At 39.8% G+C, this 22,270-nt stretch overlaps 1 protein-coding gene across 6 annotated transcripts in view; it reads left to right on the forward strand.

Annotated features, from left to right (window-relative positions):
• prickle2b (prickle homolog 2b) overlaps positions 1 to 22,270 on the forward strand; it is a 281,661-nt gene that overhangs the window by 84,563 nt on the left and 174,828 nt on the right. For 4 of the 6 annotated variants that reach the window (XM_069937140.1, XM_069937137.1, XM_069937138.1 and 1 more), the window contains one exon: positions 14,339 to 14,515. The exons of the other annotated variants lie outside the window; for them this stretch is intronic. Coding sequence is in view for 3 of the 4 variants with exons in the window: in XM_069937137.1 (XP_069793238.1) it covers positions 14,511 to 14,515 (5 nt within the window). In the remaining variant the exon portion in view is untranslated. The remainder of the gene's footprint in view (positions 1 to 14,338; positions 14,516 to 22,270) is intronic. 6 annotated transcript variants of the gene reach the window in all.

Below are 22,270 nucleotides of genomic sequence, written 5' to 3' on the forward strand. Positions count from 1 at the left end.
TTGCTAGCACGTTCCCACAGTCCCTTATAAAGGTTTATATAGGTTGGCACAACAACAGGGGGTGAAGGACTCATATTGTGCTGTACATAAAGCTGAATTATGTTATCATTGGACATGATTAATTTTGTTCAAATATAAGATATAATACATTGATCAGGATTTGGGGCATGTCAACCATCACTCAATGTGTAATGACACCACCAGTAGAAGGTAGAACAGTCCTAACCCTGGGGATGGCTTCTTGCAAATGTGAAAGTGTTCATTGTCCCAGTTAGGAGTGGTCAAGTATGAAAAGCCAAATTCCCATTCCTATCCCAGGACACTGAACAACAATTTAGTGGGACGCAAGTGAGAAAGGGGCTTAAGTGTGCTTGGATTCAATGCCAGGTGGAAACGTGCACTCTACAAAAGGATGTAGGTGTGTGAGTTGGGGGAAGGTGATAAACGAAACAAAATGTGACAAAGGGTAGTAAGAATAAAAAAGAATGAGACACTGGTAAGTGTGCACTGAATCAAAGTAAGCTGAATCAATAGGAACAAACCACACATGCAGTTGCAACAAGCATTTAGAAAGACGTGTGTTGGCTATTACTTTTAAACCCATTGGAGCATAAAGTAAGCAAATGGTGTTGAGATTGTACAGGGTTTTAGTGACTCCACATTTGTGTGTGATTGCTATACTCCTTGAGGAAGTACATTTCTGGACGCAGTCAGTACAACTTAGACTTACAAGTTTGGGCTCAACATGAGGGTATTTCTTATGTAGGAGTTGAAGACAGTTGGCAAATATTCAGTGGAGTTTAGAAGAATTAGGTGCAATATTGTAACATACAGGATTCTGAGAGGGATTGATGGAGAAGATGTTGAAAAGCAGCAGTTTTTCCTGGCAGAGAGCCCAGAACTAAGGCATATAATTTAAGTGAATAACCGAAGAAGAACGAGACAAAAATTCACCCCTCCCCACAGGAGGTTGTAAATCTAAAATTCTCTGCTTCAGTGAGCTATGTGTGTTCAAAAACTGGATATATTGGAAGCTGAGGAACAATTTGTGCACTAAGAGAATTGGGCAATTATGGTGATTGCGTGAGTAAGTTGACTTGAGGTACAGCATCAGCCATTACCTTGTAGAATTGGGGGAGGGGGGGGTGTTCTAAAATTTTCATCCCTTTAAGAGAAGAAATTATTTTGCATTTCTCTCTTGGGTGCATGATGCCTTATTCTGAAATAATGCTGCCAAGCTTTCAATGTCTCCTCTACCCTGACCACATTTCATAAAAGGAATGTTAGTGCTGATGCAGACCCAGAAAACAGGTAGATGATACACAGTGGTCCTCCATGGGGTTCTACTGCTCAGTTGTTACCCTGTGCAAGTTTTATATAGGCTGCTGGTGGTTTTAACATCAGCCATATCCTGCTGGTCTGTGCTCAAAATAGCTCCCATGTTTGGCAGCAGACCATAAGGGGAGCAAGTTCCTGGGGAAACAGGAGGGCACCAGACTGGAACAACACCCACCCCTACCCTACCCTCCCCCAGCCAAGTATGAGAAACAGGAGAGAGGACCCTATAGGGAGGATAACCACACAGTGGGTGACTTGGAGGCCAAAGGAATCAAACCAGACTGTGGCCACCAGATATTGGGAAAATGATTGGTGAGAGTGTCAATGGTGAGCAGCACTCCCAAAGGTCTTCTGGTGTTGACAACTTCCTGTTGTAATAGAGGTTCCGAACCAGGAGCTCAGGTTCACCTCTGGAATAGAAGGAGGCTGTGCAGCCTCCCAGGTTATGGGAGCACAGGAGGCAAATCCATAGACATGGGACCCTGTGATAGTACAGATTCTATCACCAATGTGTATATGTACAGATGGTAGTGTAGGATGACTGTGATTGGCTGAGAGCATAGCCACACCTACTGGCAGGTCTTAAAGGATTGCTCCTAGCCAGACCAGCTCATTCTGGACTGGTCGACCTACTTGTGATATGCTCCAGTCTTTTAGTTAATAAAAGCCTTGGTTTGGATCAACAAGTCTTTGGTTCTTTCGACGTGCTCTACAGACTCTCATTTGTTTCTTTCTCTTACTGGGAGGGGTACCTGTTTGTGTGTCTTTTGCAAACAAAAGTTTACAAATTTTGTGCATAATAAAGGTAGCTTGAACCTTGAAGTGAAACATTGCCTCAGCATCTCCTAGTGAAAGCTTCCTCTGAATCTTGATTGTTTCAAAGATATTATCTCTCATTCTTTCCCTCACTCCCTCTTTGGTATTCCAATTGTTCTCAGTTTTTCTCATTTTATCTCGAGTAAACTTCTATACCTCCCAAAATTGTTGGTAATTTGTTGAAATGATCCCCATAACTGCTTTTGTTATATTGTCCAACTGCCAATGCATATTGCTTCCAGGTTAGAAGAAAACCAATTTTGAGTCATTCTTATAGTCTCATAATTTTGAATGTAGAAGGGGCAGATGATGACTATTACAGCAGTCAGAAGGGATTAAAAGAGATTCTTTAATTGGGATGTCGGAAGAAGGCACTGAGTAGAAGAAAATAGGTAGTAGAAATGGTAGGATGTGGATCACTAAGGTATTGTGGAGAGCATTTATGGCTCTTCTTGGGCAGAACAAACTGGCCCTAACTTGAGTGACTCAATATTAAATCACTAGACTGAAGCTCAGTGATTCATAGCTTTTTTAAAAAAATGTCAAGGATTAATACGAAATACCTAATTGTGTTGCAAGAGATTGGAAAAAATGAATTTCCCAGCACATATTTTAGACCAATAATTGTTAATATTGTGATTTATTTTTTTTCCTTCCTACATTTTTGTTTTTTTTGAGAACTGTTGCCTTTTGGGAATAACTACCTGTCAAAATGATTGAGTTTGATTATAGCTTGTTCTATTCTAGCCTCAGATGTTGGTTTTTCGTTTCATTTTCTCTTCCTTTGCATTTGGGGTGGGGGTGGGTAATGCCTTGAAAACTGAATTGAACAGAAGTTGTTTTATTCAACAGTGGTTGTTACAAGTATGAAGCTGTTTTCTCCAAGTACAGCAGAGGGTGCTGCTTAACATGTATGCTCTATTAATAAAAAACAAATGTAAATCATGATTTGAATGGAAGCTATATTCTGTGTAAATGTCCAGTTCCTTCACCAAAACATTATTGTAAATTGCTAGTATATTTACTTTGCTACTTACTGGAGAAATTCTGCTTGAGGCCAAATTTTTTTGACAAAATTGAGGATTTCACAGTCTGCTGTATTCTAGCTGTTTTAAATATCATGACTATTCCTGCATCTTTATTAATATATATCTTCAGATATTAAAGGAATCAAGAGACAAAGGGTTAGAGAAGCAATTATCTTGAATGGTAGAGCAGGCAACAGGGGCCAGGTGGCTTTCCATTACATTAAAAATTGGGTCTGAACTTGTTGACAGCGGTCAGCTGTTTGCAAATTGCACCCAAATCGTCCTCTTCTCCAGTGGCATGGCCAGTGGAGTGACTACCTCAAGCTTGGATTGAAGAAACTATACCCTGAAATTCTGAAAAAGCTTTAAGAACTTGCAACATTCTGCCCCATTGTTGCCAGCTGTCAATGCTGTGCGTAACTTCACATATTTGACATCCATAATTATTTATTTCAATGAAGTTGTTGAAAATACACGTAATGCTTTATTCCTTTATTCTTGTGTCTTAAAACAAATAAGGTAGGATAAATTCACAGGGTCTGACAAGATATTCCCTTTGAGGGTGGCTCATGTAGAAATTGCAGGGGCTCTGACAGAAATAGTTAAAATGATGGAGGGTGGTTCGTGTTGTTCAGTTGTTTAAAAATGGCTCCAAAGTAACCCAGGAAAATGTAGCCCTGAAGTCAGTAATAAGTAAATTACTGGAAGCTTCCCTAAGAGATTGGATTTGGATAGTCGGGGACTAATTACGAATAGTAAACATGGCTTTGTGTGTGGTAGGTCATGTTTAGTCAATCTTACTGTATGTTACTAACGACAAGGTTACCAGGAAGTTGATGAAGGAAAGGCTATGGATGTTGTCTACATGGATTTGTAAGGTTTTTGACAAGGTTCCACATGGGAGGTTAGTTAGAAAGGTTCAGAAGCTAGATATTCATGGTGAAGTAGTGAACTGGATTCAACATTGGCTATATGGGAAAAGCCAGAGAGTGGTTGTGGATGATGGCTTCTCAGTCTGTAATGATCTTCAGGAATAATTGTTTGTCATTCATTTCAATAATCTAGGTGATAATGTGGAAAATTGGATCAGCAAGTTTGCAGATGACACAAAGATTGGAGATGTTGTAGACAGCAAGGAGGCTTTCCAAGCTTTGAGGGATCTGGACTAGCTGGAAAAATGGGCTGTAAAATGACATATGGAATTTAATGCAGACAAGTGTGAAATGCTACATTTTGGAAGGACAAACCAAGACAAAGCATGCACGGGTAAGCAATAGGACATTGAGGAGTGTGGTAAAACAGAGGGATCTGGGAATACAGATACATACCGTAAATATTCGTGTATAATGCGACCCGTGTATAATGCGACCCCGCCATTTTTGAGGGGGAAAAGATTTTACCCCCGTGTATAATATGACCCCCCCTCACCCGCCTGAGTCATACTGGCGTGTCTCTCCTCGCCTGCCCAGCCTCCTGAGTCGAGCTGGTATCCCTCCGCTCGCCCAGCCGCCCGAGTCATGCTGGTGACTACCACTCGCCCACCCACCCGAGTCGCACTGCCAACTTCTGCTCGCATGCCTGAGTCGCGCTGCCGACTACCCCCCCGCCCGCCTGCAGAATTTTTATTTTAAGTTTTACTCTCGTGTATAATGCGACCCACCCCAACCCCTCTATTTTTGAGGGGAAAAAGGGATTTTTTTTGTATTATACGTGAATATTTACGGTAATTCCCTGAAAGTGGTGTCAGAGGTAGATAGGATTGTAGAGAGCTTTTGGGATATTGGACTTCATAAATCAAAGTATTGAGTATAAAGGTTGGGATGTTATGGCAAAGTTGTATAAAACATTGGTGAGGCCAAATTTGGAGTATTGTGTGCAGTTTTGGTCAATTACAGGAAAGATAATCAATAAGATAGAAAGAGTGCAGAGAAGATTTACCAGGATGTTGCCAGGACTTCAGGAACTAAGTTACAAGAAAAGGTTAAGCAGGTTAGGATTTTTTTCCATGAAGTGTAGAAGAATGAGGGGAGATTTGATAGTGGTATACAAAATTGAGGGGTATAGATAGAGTAAAGGTAAGTGTTTTTTTTTCACTGAAGTTAGGTGAGATAAAAACAGAGTGAGGGTTTGAGCAGCAGAAACTCTTTACAGGTATGGCTCCTAATGCTGCTTGAGAGTTTCAGGACCTCCACACTTGACTCTGCACATGTAGAAGTCATGGATTTGTTTCCATCTTAGAGTAGTAAATACAGGAAGTTATATATTAGAACAATAAGCTTTTTCTGAGAAAATTTGGACTAATGAGCTTGTATTGTTCTGAGCAGGAGTTGCTGTAATTAAGGGAGGGCCAAAATGGAATGAAATCATCCTCTGAAGTTTAAATGGTCTTTCATCAAATCAAAAAAATATATATTTGCAAAGATATAGAAGTATATTTTGTGAATCCTTTTGATCATCAAATTTTTCATATGTAATCTTTTCTTGCCTGATACATCAATTGTCTTAAGTCATGACACAAAAAGTGGTAATTGAGCCCACTTAGTCTATGTTGGCTGGAAGAACATTTCCATCAATCCTTTTCCACTATCATAAACTCATTAACTATGCTGAGATCTAACTTGGAGTCATGAATTAACTTGCCATATGTGAGGAAACCTGGAGCACTCAGAGGTAACTCTCCCAGTTACAGGGGATTGAATCTAGTGACCCGGAGTTGTAAGGCAACAGTGTTAACTTGTGTTCTCTCCACAAGAAATGAACATGATGGCTTTCATAACTTTTTAATTTATGCACTCCTTAAAAACATTTGGAATGATTGAATAATTCCCTTTTTTTAATCTAGAAATTCAGTCAAGTTGTACCTTTTTACGGGCATGGTGTAATTGAAAATCAAATATCTCTGAATTGGAACATGACTGTATATGTACTATTGATCATAATTTACCCTAAAAGGCAGTGATGGTTTCTGTAATGGTTGCACATGGGCTGATCTTATTCTCTGTGATATGTGGAAGTTGGTGCATGTTGTTACAGACACCAGCTTTTATCAGTCATTCAATGCTATTGATGGTATCCATGCTGTAAATTTTCTTTTGTATGTTATTGTATTTTTAACTATTTGATATTAATGGCTCAATTAATTTCCCTCTGGTGATTTTGCCTTAAAGTAGTATATAACAAATAAACTATATATTGTCTTGAAATTCTCCTTTGATTTTTCATTTTTAATGCAGATTCCCAATCTCCATCTTCTGTTTCATAATGTTATGTCTTTGTCATTAGATCTAAGACACTAGTTTCAGGATGAATTTGATCAATTTCAGTCTTTGTATAAAATTTTGTCCTATTGTGATCATTGTTCCCAAACTACAAAGTCCAAGTACAATGCTTGGTTTAAAGTAGTCTGTTTTTTCTGATTCCTTAAGCTAATGATCCAGTAAACCATCTTTCATTGACTTCATGATTTTTTTTCTTCAACAATTCTTGTGATAATGATCAAATAAACTTTAAAAAAAAATCTACATCATGAATTTGTTCTACCAATTTGGCCTGTCATTGTTAAGATTGAAATCTGCCATGATCATTGAATTATTGTAAATATTCATGTATAATGCAAAAAATTTTGTACCGAAATCCAAGCTCAAAGTAGGGGGGGGGGGGGGGGGGTCGCATTATACACGAGGTTATTACTTTAACAATTTTTTCTGCCAGGTTTAACAATAAGTAAGATTATCAGCAGCTGCCAACATTGATGGCAGCGCAACTAGGTTGGGCGGGCGAGGGGGGAGAGATGCCAGCACGACTTGGGCAGGCGAGGGGGGAGAGACGCCAGCACGACTTGGGCAGGCGAGAGGGGAGAGACGCCAGCACGACTTGGGCAGGCGAGGGGGGAGAGACGCCAGCACGACTTGGGCGGGCGAGGGGGGAGAGACGCCAGCACGACTTGGGCGGGCGAGGGGGAGAGACGCCAGCACGACTTGGGCGGGCGAGGGGGGAGAGACGCCAGCACGACTTGGGCAGGCGGGAGGGGAGAGACGCCAGGACGACTTGGGCGGGTGAGGGGGGAGAGACGGCAGTGCCACTCGGGCAGGCGAGGGGAGAGAAATGGCAGCGCAAATTGGGAGGACGAAGGGGGAGAGAGACGCCAATGTGAATCAGGCGGGCGAGGGGAGGGGGGTTGTATTATACACAAAGCGCATTAAACACAAATAGTTACGGTAATTTTGATTACAAGGGTCTGAACTTTTCCAATTTGTACTGTGCAATACCACTTTCCATCTCTTTTTCATTTAATCCCTTTATCTTTCTCTTGTATGATTATTTCTTTTATGCTGTAATTAAGGACAAAATGTTTAGTTTATGCCCCCCTCTGTCCTACAGCTCGCACAGCAGCAATGAGGAGAACCTGTTAGCTGCAGTACTGTTCATTGGCAGGACTGGGTAACAGTGTCTGCCTTTACTGATACATACTGTGCTGAACACAGGATGGCTGGGTAGTGTGAAAAGTGTCTGGCAGCAGTCGGGTCAGTAAGGGGATGAAGTCCAAAAGAATATGTTGGGGAAATGAACTCCAAGTAGAAACAGCAGTATGGTGGATTCCACAGAGATTGACACCCATGGGATCTGAACAAATACTGAGAAGAGAGGGGACTCAGCGGGTCGGGCAACATATTTGAAGAGAAGTGGACAATCTATAAATGTGCGTATGTTTCATTGTCGGTGCAACTTTCCCACACTTGTATGTTTTATTCCCGCTACCATTTTCCCATGCTCGCTATAAACTGTGCACGTGTGCGTTATCCCCCTTAGTATTTTCCCATGCCCATCTTTTGCAAGTAAAATAATTTACTACAAAACTGCGTCTTTTTGAGACCCATCGAGTTTGTTTTCTCATTCATAACACACACACGCACACAGTGAGGAGCTGGAGTGAGGTGTGAGTAATCTTATAAAATGAATCATTAATTGCCTGAGAGTACATAATATGTCACTCAGGACGTCATGTTCACATGCCAATTTAGCGGGTTGCCAATGTGAAAAGGCCTTGAGTCTGAAAGTAAAAGATGAAAAGTACAGCAACTTGACAATTGAATTAGAAATATTGAACCGAGGTGCATGGAGCTTGTAGAATTATATTTGTGCATATAATGCACAAGTTAAAGTCATATTTTTGGAATGTGAATGTATTTTAAATTTGTATCCTCCATTTAAAAATATTTATGAATATTACCTTTGTGGACTCTATATTTACATTCCCTTTGTCTCCAACCTCCTGAAATTTTATTTACTTGAGGTCAGTGGTAGAGGAAAATAACCACTTTTGCAATTAATAATTGTGTTTAAGTACCTGAATTTTAAGAGGTTGAGTAAATATTAAGGTACCTTCCAGGGAATTCATCTCATGTAAGTATTTTTAAAAATGAATGTAATCTTGTATTTGACTGCACTGACCCTGGATACATTGATCTATTATTAGTTTAACGAACAAAGGCTTTGTATAATGTTCATCAGTAACCTTGGATGAAATAATTCTTCTAAAATGTGATCTAATTAAGCCATTGTCCCAATGATATCACAATTTGAATCCATGAGTTGTCAATAGGTCAGTCTAATGGACATGTGAATCATTTTCAAACTTGTTAAGCTACAGCTGCTATTCTAAACCTGTAGGAACAAGTGACACTTTGTGCTTAGTTTCTGTAATGAATAATACCACAGAGAAATTTAATTGTCAGAAAACAATAGAGCAGTGATTGCAATGAGACTATTCAGGAAATAGCAAATTCTACAGTTGGTAATATGGTTAAATGCAGGAAATGTTAATTAGATGTTAAATGAACTGTGAAATGGAATTTAATTATTGTACATTTTGTAATCTTTTATTAGGTTTCATTTAATATTCAAGTATTAGGTGGCATTTTTTAATCCCTGCCACAGGTTATAAAAAGCATTTATTTTAGAAGACTTGTTTAATAATTTGGTCTGAAGCTTCAATGTTAAAGTAATTTTGTCACATTTTTCATTGTGTGTAAGATATGGTGAATGTCATGGTATGCATTTCTAACAAAATATCCCCATGTGATGGTATGAATTCTCTTAGGCTCAGCAAAGATGCACATATTCTACTTCAGCTTTTTCACCATGCTAAACTAACTCTAGTATCCAACACGTAACAGTTGGATTTGTTTGCTTTCATATTTTCTGGTACTCTTGTGTGTATAAACAATTTCTGACAAGTTGAGAAAATAGAATCTACAGGGAAGGGAAATGCCAACAAAACTATTCCTGGAGATAAAATTAATATGAATTTTTTTGCCAGGCTTTCTGAATTGCAAAGCAAAAGAAAGATTTCCCTGATTTGACTCAATTGTGAATTTTTAACTTGATGTTTTCCAAAAGTGACTTAAAATATTTCTTCTAAGTATGATATTCTTTGGATACAGTCTATAGAGGTGCATGCAATTTCTAGATTCCAGGGCATCAAACAGTTAGTAGGAATAACAGAGGGGATGACTGCTAAGGTGGTGCATTCTTATCCCTACTCCCACCTCCAGCTAGCACCTTCTGTAGATCCAACAGCTACATTGTTAATGAGACTGAAATATAAGTAATAAAATAAATGTGAAATTGAGTAACATTTTAAAAGTTGTACAAGAACAACACTAAGGAGCATCATGGACCATGGATAGACAGACTCCCCATTGTCTGTATAACATGTTCTTTATTTTATAGAATCATACAGTTCTACAGCATGGAAATGGGTCCTTTGGCCCAACTTGTCCATGTCAACCAAGCTAGTCCCATTTGCCCACTTTTAACACTGCGCCTAGTAGCTTGTTCTATATACTTTATACCCTGTGTGTGAAGAAGGTGTCCCTCTGGTCCCTTTTAAATATTTATCCTCGCATTAAATCTATGACCTGTAGTTTTTGATTTGTTCTAATAAATGAGGTAAATTGTTATAACCTGCGTTTTATTTGCTCATTTATGTAGATGTAGACCAGGAGTCTCCAAAGTAGTCTAAAAGGTTTGGAGGGCCCTGATGTAGACACGAAGTACAATGAAATTAATTATTTTAGAAAAGAATATGCTGAAATTGCAATTTCAAAAAATTAAAGTTCTCAACCATATTTGGGTTTCATTTATTGAGGGGTAATTTGTAACCTCTGATACCTATCTTGCTCAAGTTCGCAAATTTTGACCACACATTGGTTTGTGTGGTAATGATTTAAACAAAGGAATCCAATTTTGACATTTCTATCAGTTAATTTTTCTACTTTTAATGAAGATGCATCTGTGATCTTGAAGCACTGAATTCTTCTACCAGAAACATAATATTGAAACACAATTTAATATTTTGTAAGACTTCCAGGTCTATGTTTTGCAAGTACAGATACCTCTATAGTTAGCTGTAGATGCATTGGAAATACATAGTCCTGGAAATACATAGTCCTGGAAATACAATCTTATGTTTCTGTGTTTTTAGCACATTGGGATTGAATTACAACACCATTTATGTGTATATTGTCATGAGATGATCATTCTTAGTCAATTGTGCAAATTGAAAAGTTCAGCCTGGCACTTGTGTCCCTTTATATATAATAAAACCCCTCGTATCCAGCCTCTATGGGGATTAGTAGATGCCAGTTGAGTGTATTTTCTGATGTCTTGAGATTTACTCTTATAATGCCTAACTAATGCAACTGCATTAAGAATAAACTTTAAAAGATAAAAGAGAAGAATACTGTACTTGCACTGAACAAACTTCACTTGCATGAATAAACCTTAAAATGTTTTATTTTATTTTCAGTCGCATTCTTTGAAAACATTTAATTGCCCTTGCATCTGCAGGTTCTCTCCCTCTACGAAGCTGCCCAAAAGACTAGCAATAACATTATAGATAATTGCACCCCCCCCCCCCCCCCACTTCCCCAACTTTACATATAAAGCCTTGACCGGGGCAATGGATAAGGAGACATTTAAGAGAGTCACCCTAACTGCAAACAGCTCTTCATCCTGGGTGATGCCATTGCTGTTTCACACAATTTTATTCAAACAACTGCTGCGAGCAAAGTGCAGCCAAGGTGCTCTGCTGGCTGAATACTTCCATCTTCATCAAATGTTTGTGTTACTTCATAGAACATTTACTTTACAATTTTAAACTTACATATTTTTACCTATTATTTTATTCCTATTTATTTTTTTTGTATTTATTTTCTTTTTTGCCAGTTGCCTGAGGTTGCGGGTTGCTTGAATTCCAAATATTTAAGGTTTTACTGGACTTGTACGTATTAAGCTTTTTGTGCAAAGAACAAACAATGTCACATCATTTGTCAAGTGACAAAGTTGATCATGTACTTTTGCTATTTGTCCATTTACAGAGAACCTGGTTTTCATTGAAATTGAAATAAGACCTGAAAATACTGGAAATACTCAACAGTTTGGCTAGCATTTGTTAACTGAAAAACAATTATTATTTCATGTTGACCAATTACCTTTTTTTCTTCCACTGATGCTGTCTGACTAGTTATAGGATTTTTTGTTTTTATTTCCAATTTCAAATTTCCAACATGTGCACTTTTTGTATATTGTAAATATTCACTACAGAAAGACAGAAAATGTTTTTCGTGTGATACAATTAATTTTGGAAACTATTTTGGAAAGGAAGCTAGGAAAACAGTGGCTTAGGATGAGGATTTTTTTTTGTTCCCTAGTTATTCTTTATTTGACATCAGTGTGGAGAAACAAAAGATGCAGATGCTAGAAACTTGAGTAGACAAAGAATTGTTGGAGGACCTCATTGTTTTTGGTCTGAACTGTTCAGATAGAATAGGTAAAATTACATATATAAGTGAGGAAAGAAGCTGAGGAGGTGCAAGTGTAAAACTTGTCCCTACATCTTCTCTTTCACTTCCATCCAACACCACAAACAGACATTCCAGATCTAGCAGAGATTTACATGCACATTGCCCTACCTTATCTACTGCATTTATTTTGCTCAGTGTAGCTTCCTCTATGTCAGAGAGAGCAAACACCAATTGGATGTGGTCTGGCCTGCTGAGTTATCAGCAATTCTCTGTCTTTATTTGGCAACAGTGTATTTAGGTCCTGCAAGGTATTTGGCATAACTATAGAGCAAATGATGGATACAATTCAATAATAGCAGAAGACCCAATAGCAGGGTAGAAGAAGGGCTTGTATCCATAGATCCGATCCACTAAAATTGTACACTGTAGCGGCTGCTACTGCTAAAGAGGTTACGCTGAAAGATGAGACACACACTACGGGAGTGAATTCAACATTGGTTTATTGTGCTGGAAGCTCTGCTTATAAAGGGCTCAGAACCCCATCTCTGTCGACATCATGCCACCCGACTGGTGGCATTGCGATCGGCTTCCTGGGATTGGTTGTTAAGAGTTATCTGGGGAGCGACCAATCAGTGAGCCACTCTCATCCCTGGGTGTGGCTGCTTCCCTAGCTCTACCTGATCAGCTGCCACTGGCCAGCCCATTGGAGGGGGGGCGCTGCAACTGCGTGCTGCTGAGTTGAGCGCTGACTTCAAAAAGTGCCGGTGTTGGATCGTGGCATGTTTGGCGGCCCGTTACAACACACAGCTTTGCCCACTTAAGGGCAATGTTTTCTTTGTGGTGATAGAACTCTTGAAGGTAGAATTTCTGCCAGTTCTCAAACTGCGCTGAACATAGATATTCAAAGGTACCGACACCTTGAACTATATGGTTTTGAGATATCAGCTGATTTTTGCCATAAATTCCAGTTGAATGATGCCTTCGAATGAAGGAAAAGATATATGAGTTTCTGCTGTATAGAAATTAAGTAATCCAGTTCATCAAGCAAGTAGACTGGCAAGGATTGCAGACCCCAAAGATTCAAAGAGTAAAAATCCACACATAACATTGATTACTTGTACCTTAATACAAGCAGCTTGATGGAGTAATCGAGACCAAAACTTTGGTTATGTCTCTTTATCTTTGCTATATAAAGTACACTATTTGACCTGCTAAGTTTCTCCAGCATTGTGTTTTTACTTCAATCATGGGATCTGCAGACTTTTGTGTTTTACCCTGGTTTAATAAGTGTAGCTGTGCCTTAAAATAACATGAAATCAGAAAGAGCCAAGTGCAGATTTCAATTATTGCCCAAACATATCCTTCAGAGAGCATTCAATAATTTATTGTCTGCTACCTCTCCATAGTCTTCCCAACAGGATTTTATGCCTTGGCTTGATGCCTTCTAAGAAGAGGTAGAGAAAGTTGTAAAGGAAATTATAGTGAAAGGGGGAGGAGGTGTGAGCAGATCTAGTTATGGCAGAGTTGGGAGAAAGAAAATCACAGCAGCCTGTAATAATATTCACAGAGTGCATCTTGAAGCAAGCACGTTTTCTTGAGGATTCCACTCCATAGGATACATGCCCATGCAGAGAAGCAATTACAGAATAAATAGCATGGCTGCCTTCGCATTACCAGTCATAATAGCTTTGAATGGTGGTGGACAGTCCTGTGTGAAATGGAAAACTGAAGAAAAGAAAGTTCCTTCCTTAATAACGACAGAGCCCAACACATGAGCAATAGAGATAAAACTCAAGTACTTGTAACCATCTTTAGCCAGAATGTCATGTGAGTAGTTGTTCTTGTCCTATTTCAAAGATCTTTGCTCTCACAAAATCCAATCTCAGCAAGTTCAGTTACTGGACAAAAATATCATGGAAGGGAATTAATTCTAGTGGAGGAGAATTTCACTAAATTAATTAAATAAAATTGATTTAACTAAACATTTTGATGCTTTTGCAAATAGCACAGTCTCAGGTTTGCTGAGGCATGAATGCAAATGGAGTTTCCATGCTTCCAATGAGACAAATTCTTTTTGAAATAGCAAGCAGAGAATTGCATTTTCCCTTGATTTGCTCATGAACCACATTTGTTTTATACAAATTCAGGGATCCTAAAATAAGCATTTTATTCATAATATTTTTGTGTTGCTAATAAGCCCAACATTTAATGCCTACCTCTAGTTGTTTTTAAGATGACAGCTGCCTTCTTTAGTCACTACAGTCCAAGCAGTGAAGCCACTCTTGCAATTCTTATGGGTAGGGTATATCAAGATTTTAACAGAGCTTATTATTATACTTTATCTGTTAGGTTGAGCACTAGTGTAGTATTTGGAATCAGCTTTTGAGCATGGAAGTACATGGAAAATTCAGCAAGTAGCCTGAGACAGCACATGCAACATTGCCACCAGGAAGGTTCTGGAACATTACAGCTGGAATTGGAGCTTGAGGCATGGATGAGACAGCTGGCACTGTGTGAGTAAATGAGGTAGGTTTTTCAGCTTCTAGGAGTTTGTGTGACTGAAACATTTAGCTTTTTACAAAACTGGATTATAATCCTGAGAGTGACCCAATTTCTGCAACTGCAGTGTAATATGTTCCTTTCAAACTGTGCTGTTTAGTTTTAAGCCTCATTAGACCTGTCAGCAACTGCTAAGAAATTGAGATCCAATGCATGTGCTACTATATGTGGAAAGAATTTCATATATTGAAGAATCTCAAAGAGATTCCAGGAGATCTTTGAGATCTGACTGAATTATGTTTAATTCTGTGGCTGTCATATTCTTTAATTAGCTTAATGTGTTATGAAAAATGTTGTCTGATCTTGATCAGATGATTTCAGAATAGGAGTGCAGAGTTGGATTGTGTAAATATGAAATGGTTCGAACCATTCAACTGTAGCCATTTTCTAGTTCTTAAACATGGACCTCTATGTTTATTTTGAGTTAATGGATCAAAGATTCAGCTGGGATATTTTGCTCAAGGTTTCTCAAAGTAAAAATCAGTTGTATTAATTATCACTTATTTAAACATACCCACACACAAAGTATGCACTCTTCGGATTGGAAAATATAACACATTAACATGATGCTCACCGGCAGAATGAGGTGCATTCAAAATACCAGCATATGCTTTATGCATCTAACAGACATGGAAATTCAATAAAGTTTGTTTTGGTCTTAATATATGTTCAGTATTAGTGTTCAAAGTCCAGTGTCAGCAGTCCTAAAGTAAGTTGTTTGAAATTGCCTAATTATTCTAAACATGTTCAGTATATATTCTGTCAATATGTTTAGAACTATTATAAATTAAAGGGGATTTACATTTCTCTTTGAAAGGAGGGTAAAATTAGGTTGAGGGAAATCAGGATTGGTTTTCATTTTGCAATGCTGCCCAGGATGAATTTGTACTCCATGAATTCCTTGCATCCTGCTTTGTAATTTTCTGGGTTTATCAACCTCTGATACCTGCTGTGCGTCACATTCATTCACACCAATGTCGTATATTGTCAAAACACAATGCTAGAGAAGTTCAGCAGGTCAAACAATGTTTTGAGGTTGAGCCCTTTATCAAGGTATGGAAAAATGCCAGCAGGCATCTGAATAAAGGAAGGAGGTAATAGGTGGAGGAGTGGGGACAGCAGCAAGCAAGGGGAGAAAGGATGGCTGAGTGAATAGAGAAGGAAGAGAAGAGAGAGAGTTGGAAGTGCGGAGGAGGAGAGAAGAGCAGGTTAGTAGAAACCAGAAAAATCAATGTTAATGCCATCTGGCTGGAGAGTTCCCAGATGGAACACCCAATTTATGGGTGGTCTTGGTGGGATAGTACATAAGACCATGGACGGACATGTGAGAATGGGAGTGTAACACAGAACTGAAATATTTGACTATTGGGAGGTCTCTGTCATTGATGCAGACAGAGCGAAGGTACTCAGCGAAGCAATCTCTCAGTTTGTGCCCAGTTGCTCCAATGTAGAGAAGGCCACACAGGGAGCACTGGATACAGTAAATCAATCCTACGGATACACAAGGGAAATGTTGCTCACTTGAAAGGCCTGTTTGGGACCCTGGACTGTGGTGAGAGAGGAGGTGTGAGCGCAAATGTGGCATGTCCAATGGCCACAGGGGAAGGTGCCTGGGGGCGTGGGGGTGCCAAATGGCGGGGAGGGATGAGTGTGTGAGGGAGTCACAGAGGAAGTGGTCCCAACCAAAGGCAGAGAGAGGAAGATGCCAATTCTTCCTCCATTATATTGATGACAACATTGGGGCTGCCTCGTTCACCTGCGATGAGCCTTTCAACTTCATTAATTTCACGGCCAACTTCCCCCCGATCTCAAACACACCTGATCTATTTCCGACAACACTCTCCCCTTTCTAGATTTTTGTCTCCACCTCAGAAGACAAACTTCCACCGACATATATTTCAAACCCACTAACACCCACAGCTACCTTGACTACACACCCTGTCCCTTGCAAGAATTCTATTCTCTTCTCTCAATTTTTTCAGCCACATCTGTTCCCAAGATGAGGTCTTCCAGTCCAGATCTGAAATGTCTGCAGCCTTCCACAAATGTGGATTCTCCTCCACCACCATCAACTCAGCCCTCACCTGCATCTCCTTCATTTCCTGCTCATCTGCCTTGGTCCCCTCTGCCCCCCCCAGATGCAACAAGCACTGAATCCGCCTTGTCCTCACCTATCACACCACCAGCCTCCATATCCAACACATTATCCTCTAGAATTTCTGGCACTTTCAACAGTCTCCCACTACCAGACACATCTTCCTCTTTGCCTTCTGTAGGTATTGCTCCCTCCATGACTCATGCACTCATCCCTCCCTACCTATTGCCCGCCACCCCCCCAACAAAAAAACTGCCTGATTTTCATTCTGGACACTCTCCAGCCAGATGGCATGAACATCTTTTCAGGTTTCTGCTAACCTGCTCTCCTCTTCTTCCCTTCCCCTTTTCCTTTCCACCTTCCAGCTCTCTTCCCCCTCTTCCCTCTTTATTCACCCAACCATCTCTCCTTCCCTTGCTGCTCTCCCCTCCCTCACTGCTCCACCTCTTACCTCCTGCCTTTGTGACCATGCCTCCCCCCCCCCCCCCCCACTCTTATTTGGACACCTGCTGACATTTTTCCATACCTTGATAAAGGGCTCAAACCCAAAACATCATTTATGTATTTTTACCTTTCCTAAATAAAGGGCACTCTTTGACCACCTGAGTTCCTCCAGCATTGTGTTTTTACTTCAACCATGGTGTCCACAGATTTTCGTGTTTTACTTCCAATAGAGTATATTATGCCTTAAACCATTATTTTTTTGCACCTTTTGTGTTCCTTGATAATCAGTTTTTGCAGCTACTAAAACAGAATATAGACCATAAGCTACTGACATTCCTTTAGCTTTATTTTTCCACAAATTTATAGATGTATAGCAAGTAGAGCAGGGGGCTAAGAACACAGCCCTGTGGTGCTCAAGTACTGATGGAGATTGTGGAGGATATGATCTTAACAGGATCCAATTACGCAGTGGAGAACAAGATTGTTGTCCTCACATCATGCAATCAGATTCTCTGATTCCATATTCCATCTTGTGATCTGTCATTACCTGTTATTTAGCCAGCAATGGTGGTACCATTAGTGAATTTATAGATTATTTTGAAGTCTGTTTTCTGTGCAGTCATGGGTATAGAGGGAATAGAACAGGGGGCTCAGTGCAAAGTCTTGAGGAGCTCCTGTGCTAATGGTCCGTGTGGAGAAGATGATGTTGCCAATCCACACTGATTGAGGGTCTGTTGAGGAGGTAATCAGGGTCCAGTTGCAAGGGGAGGAAGAGAGTTCTAGCTCCCTGAGTTTGAGCATCAGTCTTGTGGCATGAAGGCATTATACATTAAACTGCAGTTAATGAACAACAGCCTGACATTGATATTAACATAAGATCAAAGGAATTAGAACAGGATTAGGCCATCTGGCCCATCAAGCCTTCTATGCCATTTTAAAACATGCATGGCTGATTTTTTCCTGGACTTGGCTCCATTTATCTGCCTTTTATTGTTAACCCCTAAATACCCTACTATGGAAAAATACTGTCAATCCCTGTCTTAAATGTATATACTGTTTCCTTGGGCAGAGAATTCCACTGAGTGTTTATTGTTATGGGCCCAGAGAACCCCAAAACCCAGCAGCAATAGAAATACACAAGACAAATGGTTACTTAAACAAAAGTTGCTTTTAGTTACCTTTAAACATGAAAACAGGATCAAACTTTAAATTATTACTATTAACTTAACCCCCTTCTAATTCTAAGCGCACCTGTATGTAGTGTGTGCAAGTTCAGAAAAGTTCTTTAATTCGCAGTCCAATCTCACTTCTCACTCGTCCAAGTTCAGTGTTATCAGGCAATTCTTACACTGTGCACAGAATTTAACATTTATGAATTTCATCAGGCTTTGATGTTTGAAAGATAAATGGTTACGACTCAGGAAGGTTCTTGTCGGTGTTTGGAGAGAGATTTGTTGTTCGCTGGACACAAACTGATTCCTTCTAATCAGCCACATCAATGTCTTGCCGTAGAATCTTGCCACAAGGGGTTTTCCAGATGATAACTTCTTTCTTTCAGGTCACCACAGATTTCCTTTTTTTTTCTCCTTATTTCAAATGAAATATTATACAGCCAACCATCTCCTTGTATAGACCACAAGGGTTTTGACCAGGCCGAAATAAGAACTCACAACCCGTCTTCAAAATGGGGTTTTTCCACAAGTTTGCCAGCTTCTCATGTTCTAGTCCCAGCTGCTGCTGCTGAACTCTAGAATTGAATTCTCGCTCTCGCTCTCGCTCAGAGAAAACCACATGACCCTCTTAGAACAGCAATCTGCACTCAGACTGCGGCACTGGACCCAATCTTTTGAGTTTATTTATTTGTTGCTTTCCAAAACAATAATCCATTACTCCACAGCATGTCCAATTAACACCTACTTGTGAAGTCCTTTTAAGCGTTTTTCAAGTTTTGGCAAAGGCACCCGGAGCCTGGTCTGTCTGGCTTGAGCCAAGCTCTTGCATTTTAAATGAGATCTATTTTGAACTCTTTGTATTTGTTTGTGAACTAACAAAAAAACCTGCACAATTTATCTCCTTTAAAATATATCTATATACAATATAAAATATAACATAATCTGTCACAATATTCTCTGGGAGAACCAGTTACTACATTTCAGTCCTAAATCTATGTTCCCAAATCTTGAGGATTTGGATGTGCCAAGCATGATGTCCAAATCAAACTACAAATCTGCTGTATGCACATAGTAGGTATCACTGTACATTTCCTCATATCCAAAATTCCACTAATGGAAATGTTCTATTAGGTGGATAGAACTATACAGCATAGTACAGGCTCTTGGGCTCTCAATTTAATACTGACTCATTTATTCCTTCCTTTTAAAAAAAGTACTAAACTTTTTTCAGCACAGGCATGACGTCACATGGTAAAAAAATATTATCACCTGACTTGGTCATGTGGGGTTCTGACACTCTGTTGGCGCCAGTTTGGTAACAACTCAGTTGGAGGAAGTTGGCGGGTAAGGAAGTGCATGGGGAGAAATGAGGAGAAATTAGAACACTGATTAACCTCATTTCAGATAATTCCTTCCCCCTCTCTTTCCATTTCTTTACCCTCCACTGTACTTGGTTCTCCACTGTCCTAGCATCATCAAGGAGAGCAGTGACCTCAGGCTCCCTGCAAGAGCAGGGACTTTGGTGGGGAGGTGTCAGGGACCGGTGACAGCTGGTGCTATTGTGCTGTTTTTGGGGGTTTTTTTTCGGTTTTGTTGCATTAACCGAAAAAATCCAATAGCTGAAAACTGACCAGTCTCAAGCTTTTTGAATATGGGGAAACATACTGGATTAAGAAATCTCATAAATTCTTCTTTAGTATCTGCTTTCACCACTACTCCTGGCTGTCTGTTCCAGCAACCTGCCATTGAGTAAAATATTTGCCCTATGCATCACCCTTAAAACATCCTCCTCTTTGTCCTCTAGTATGTGAAGAACTAGACAAAAGACTCTGTCCACCATATAATTTTGTACATGTAGATCAGATTGGTGAAGTTGCACCATTTTGGGCTAGATCCCTTCTGAGGTTTCACCCTCTTGAAGGTTGAAACAAAGGATTTGCTGTTTCAAAGAATCCCATAACTGAAGATGCAGTTTAGTATATTGATGAATCTAATCATTGTTTATCTTCTCATTTTAGACTTTTCATGATTTTAAACTTTTACATTACTGTATTCTGTGGATGTAGCACAACTTTTCTTTCCTATGGCAGCCCTGCAAGCAAATCATCTCCAATCAGGTGTAGGACCAAGATTCCAATGCAGGATACTGTAATGATAAAATTGCCCTAAACAAATGGTGGCAAACCATTAAAATAACTTTAGCAAAGAGAGATATATGTTCCAAATCTGTTCAGTTAAATATCATCTATTTCATAATGATTTTTGGGCAAAGCACCTCAAAAAGTGCCACCAAGTCTTTGACTTCAGAATTTATCTCTTTCAACTTGGCATTTAATGTTCTTGGGTTGAATATTCATGGAGTCAAGATTATTTACAGTTTAAATGGAAACATAAATGTGGAGGACATGTTCAGCCTGCTCCAACCTAATTGACAATTAGCAGTTTTGTCGTGGTTTTAGTGGGATGGGGGTGAAAATGGGTTGTTTGGATGGTTTGAATTTGCTCCCTTGATTCTAATAATGATACTTTCCAAGAAATTGTTTTTGAAGTTGGACATTTTTAGGATTCTTCATTATACATGTGATTTTGATTTCTCAGCAGAATTTCCTCACCAATTCATCACATTTCCATGTACAAGTTTCATCAATCATCGTTAATTCAAAGAGACAACTTCACAATAAATTTCCTGTAATTTTGTTTGCTTAAAAATCTGGCTTTTGAAGTTAAGTAAAATTTTTGCCTTTGAAAGATTTGATGCAAAATTCTAGAATTGACAGGCTGAGAGCAAGTCATGCTTTCCTCAGATTCAGAAGAATGAATCTGAGGAAAGCATCCAGCCCAGATGGAGAACCTGGCCGAGTATTAAAGATCTGTGCTGATCAACATACCAAGGTATTCATGGATATCTTCAATATCTCACTCCAGCAGGACGTGGTACCCACTTGTGTTGTCAATCGTACCGATGCCCAAGATGACTATCAACCAAAAGCACTTACATCAACAGGGATGGTGTTTTGAAAGGCTGGTGATTGTAGGAACAGGTCTATGGCAGATGTCATCTCACTGGCTCTCCACAAATCCCTAGAACAGAAAGACAGCAAAGATGCATTCATCAGGATGCTCTTTATCGACCACAGTTCGGCATTTAACATCATCATCCCCTCAAAACTGATCAGAAAACTCCAAGACCTGGGAGTTAACACTCCACTGTGTAATTGGATCATGGATTTTCTCACCTCCAGACCACAATCAGTGAAGATTGGTAAGAACTTCTCCACAATCTCGTTCAGTACCAGAACACCACAGAGCTGTGTTCTTAGCTCCCTGCTCTACTCACTTTACACCTATGACTGTGTAGCTCGGTTTGTCAATAATCCCATCTACAAATTTGCTGATGATACCACATTAGTGGGTTGAATAAAGGAAGAGATGAGTGAGCATCCAGGATGGCGATTGAAAACTTGGCTGATTGGTGCACCAACAACGACCTTGCCTTCAATGTTACCAAAACTAAGGAGCTGATGGTTGACTTCAGGAAAAGAAAGCCAGGGGTATGTAATACAGTGATCATTGGGCGATCAGAGGTGGAGAGGGTGAGCAAATTTAAGTTCTTGGGAGTCACTATCTCAGAGGATTTTTCCTGGACTCCACACACCAATGGCATTGTGAAGAAGGCACGTCATCACCTCTACTTCCTCAGGAGTTTGCGGAGGTTTAGTATGACACCAGAAACCCTGGAAAATTTCTACAAAGGTGTGGTGGAATGTGTGATGACTGGCTGCATCATAATCTGATATAGGAACACCAATCTTCTTCTTTCTTTGGCTTGGCTTCGCAGAGGAAGATTTATGGAGGGGTATGTCCACATCTGCTGCAGGCTCGTTGGTGACTGACAAGTCCGATGCGGGACAGGCAGGCACGGTTGCAGCGGTTGCAAGGAAAAATTGGTTGGTTGCGGTTGGGTGTTGGGTTTTTCCTCCTTTGTCTTTTGTCAGTGAGGTGGGCTCTGCG

The sequence above is a fragment of the Narcine bancroftii genome, chromosome 5 (assembly GCF_036971445.1).
Source record: "Narcine bancroftii isolate sNarBan1 chromosome 5, sNarBan1.hap1, whole genome shotgun sequence".
Classification (NCBI taxonomy): domain Eukaryota; kingdom Metazoa; phylum Chordata; class Chondrichthyes; order Torpediniformes; family Narcinidae; genus Narcine; species Narcine bancroftii.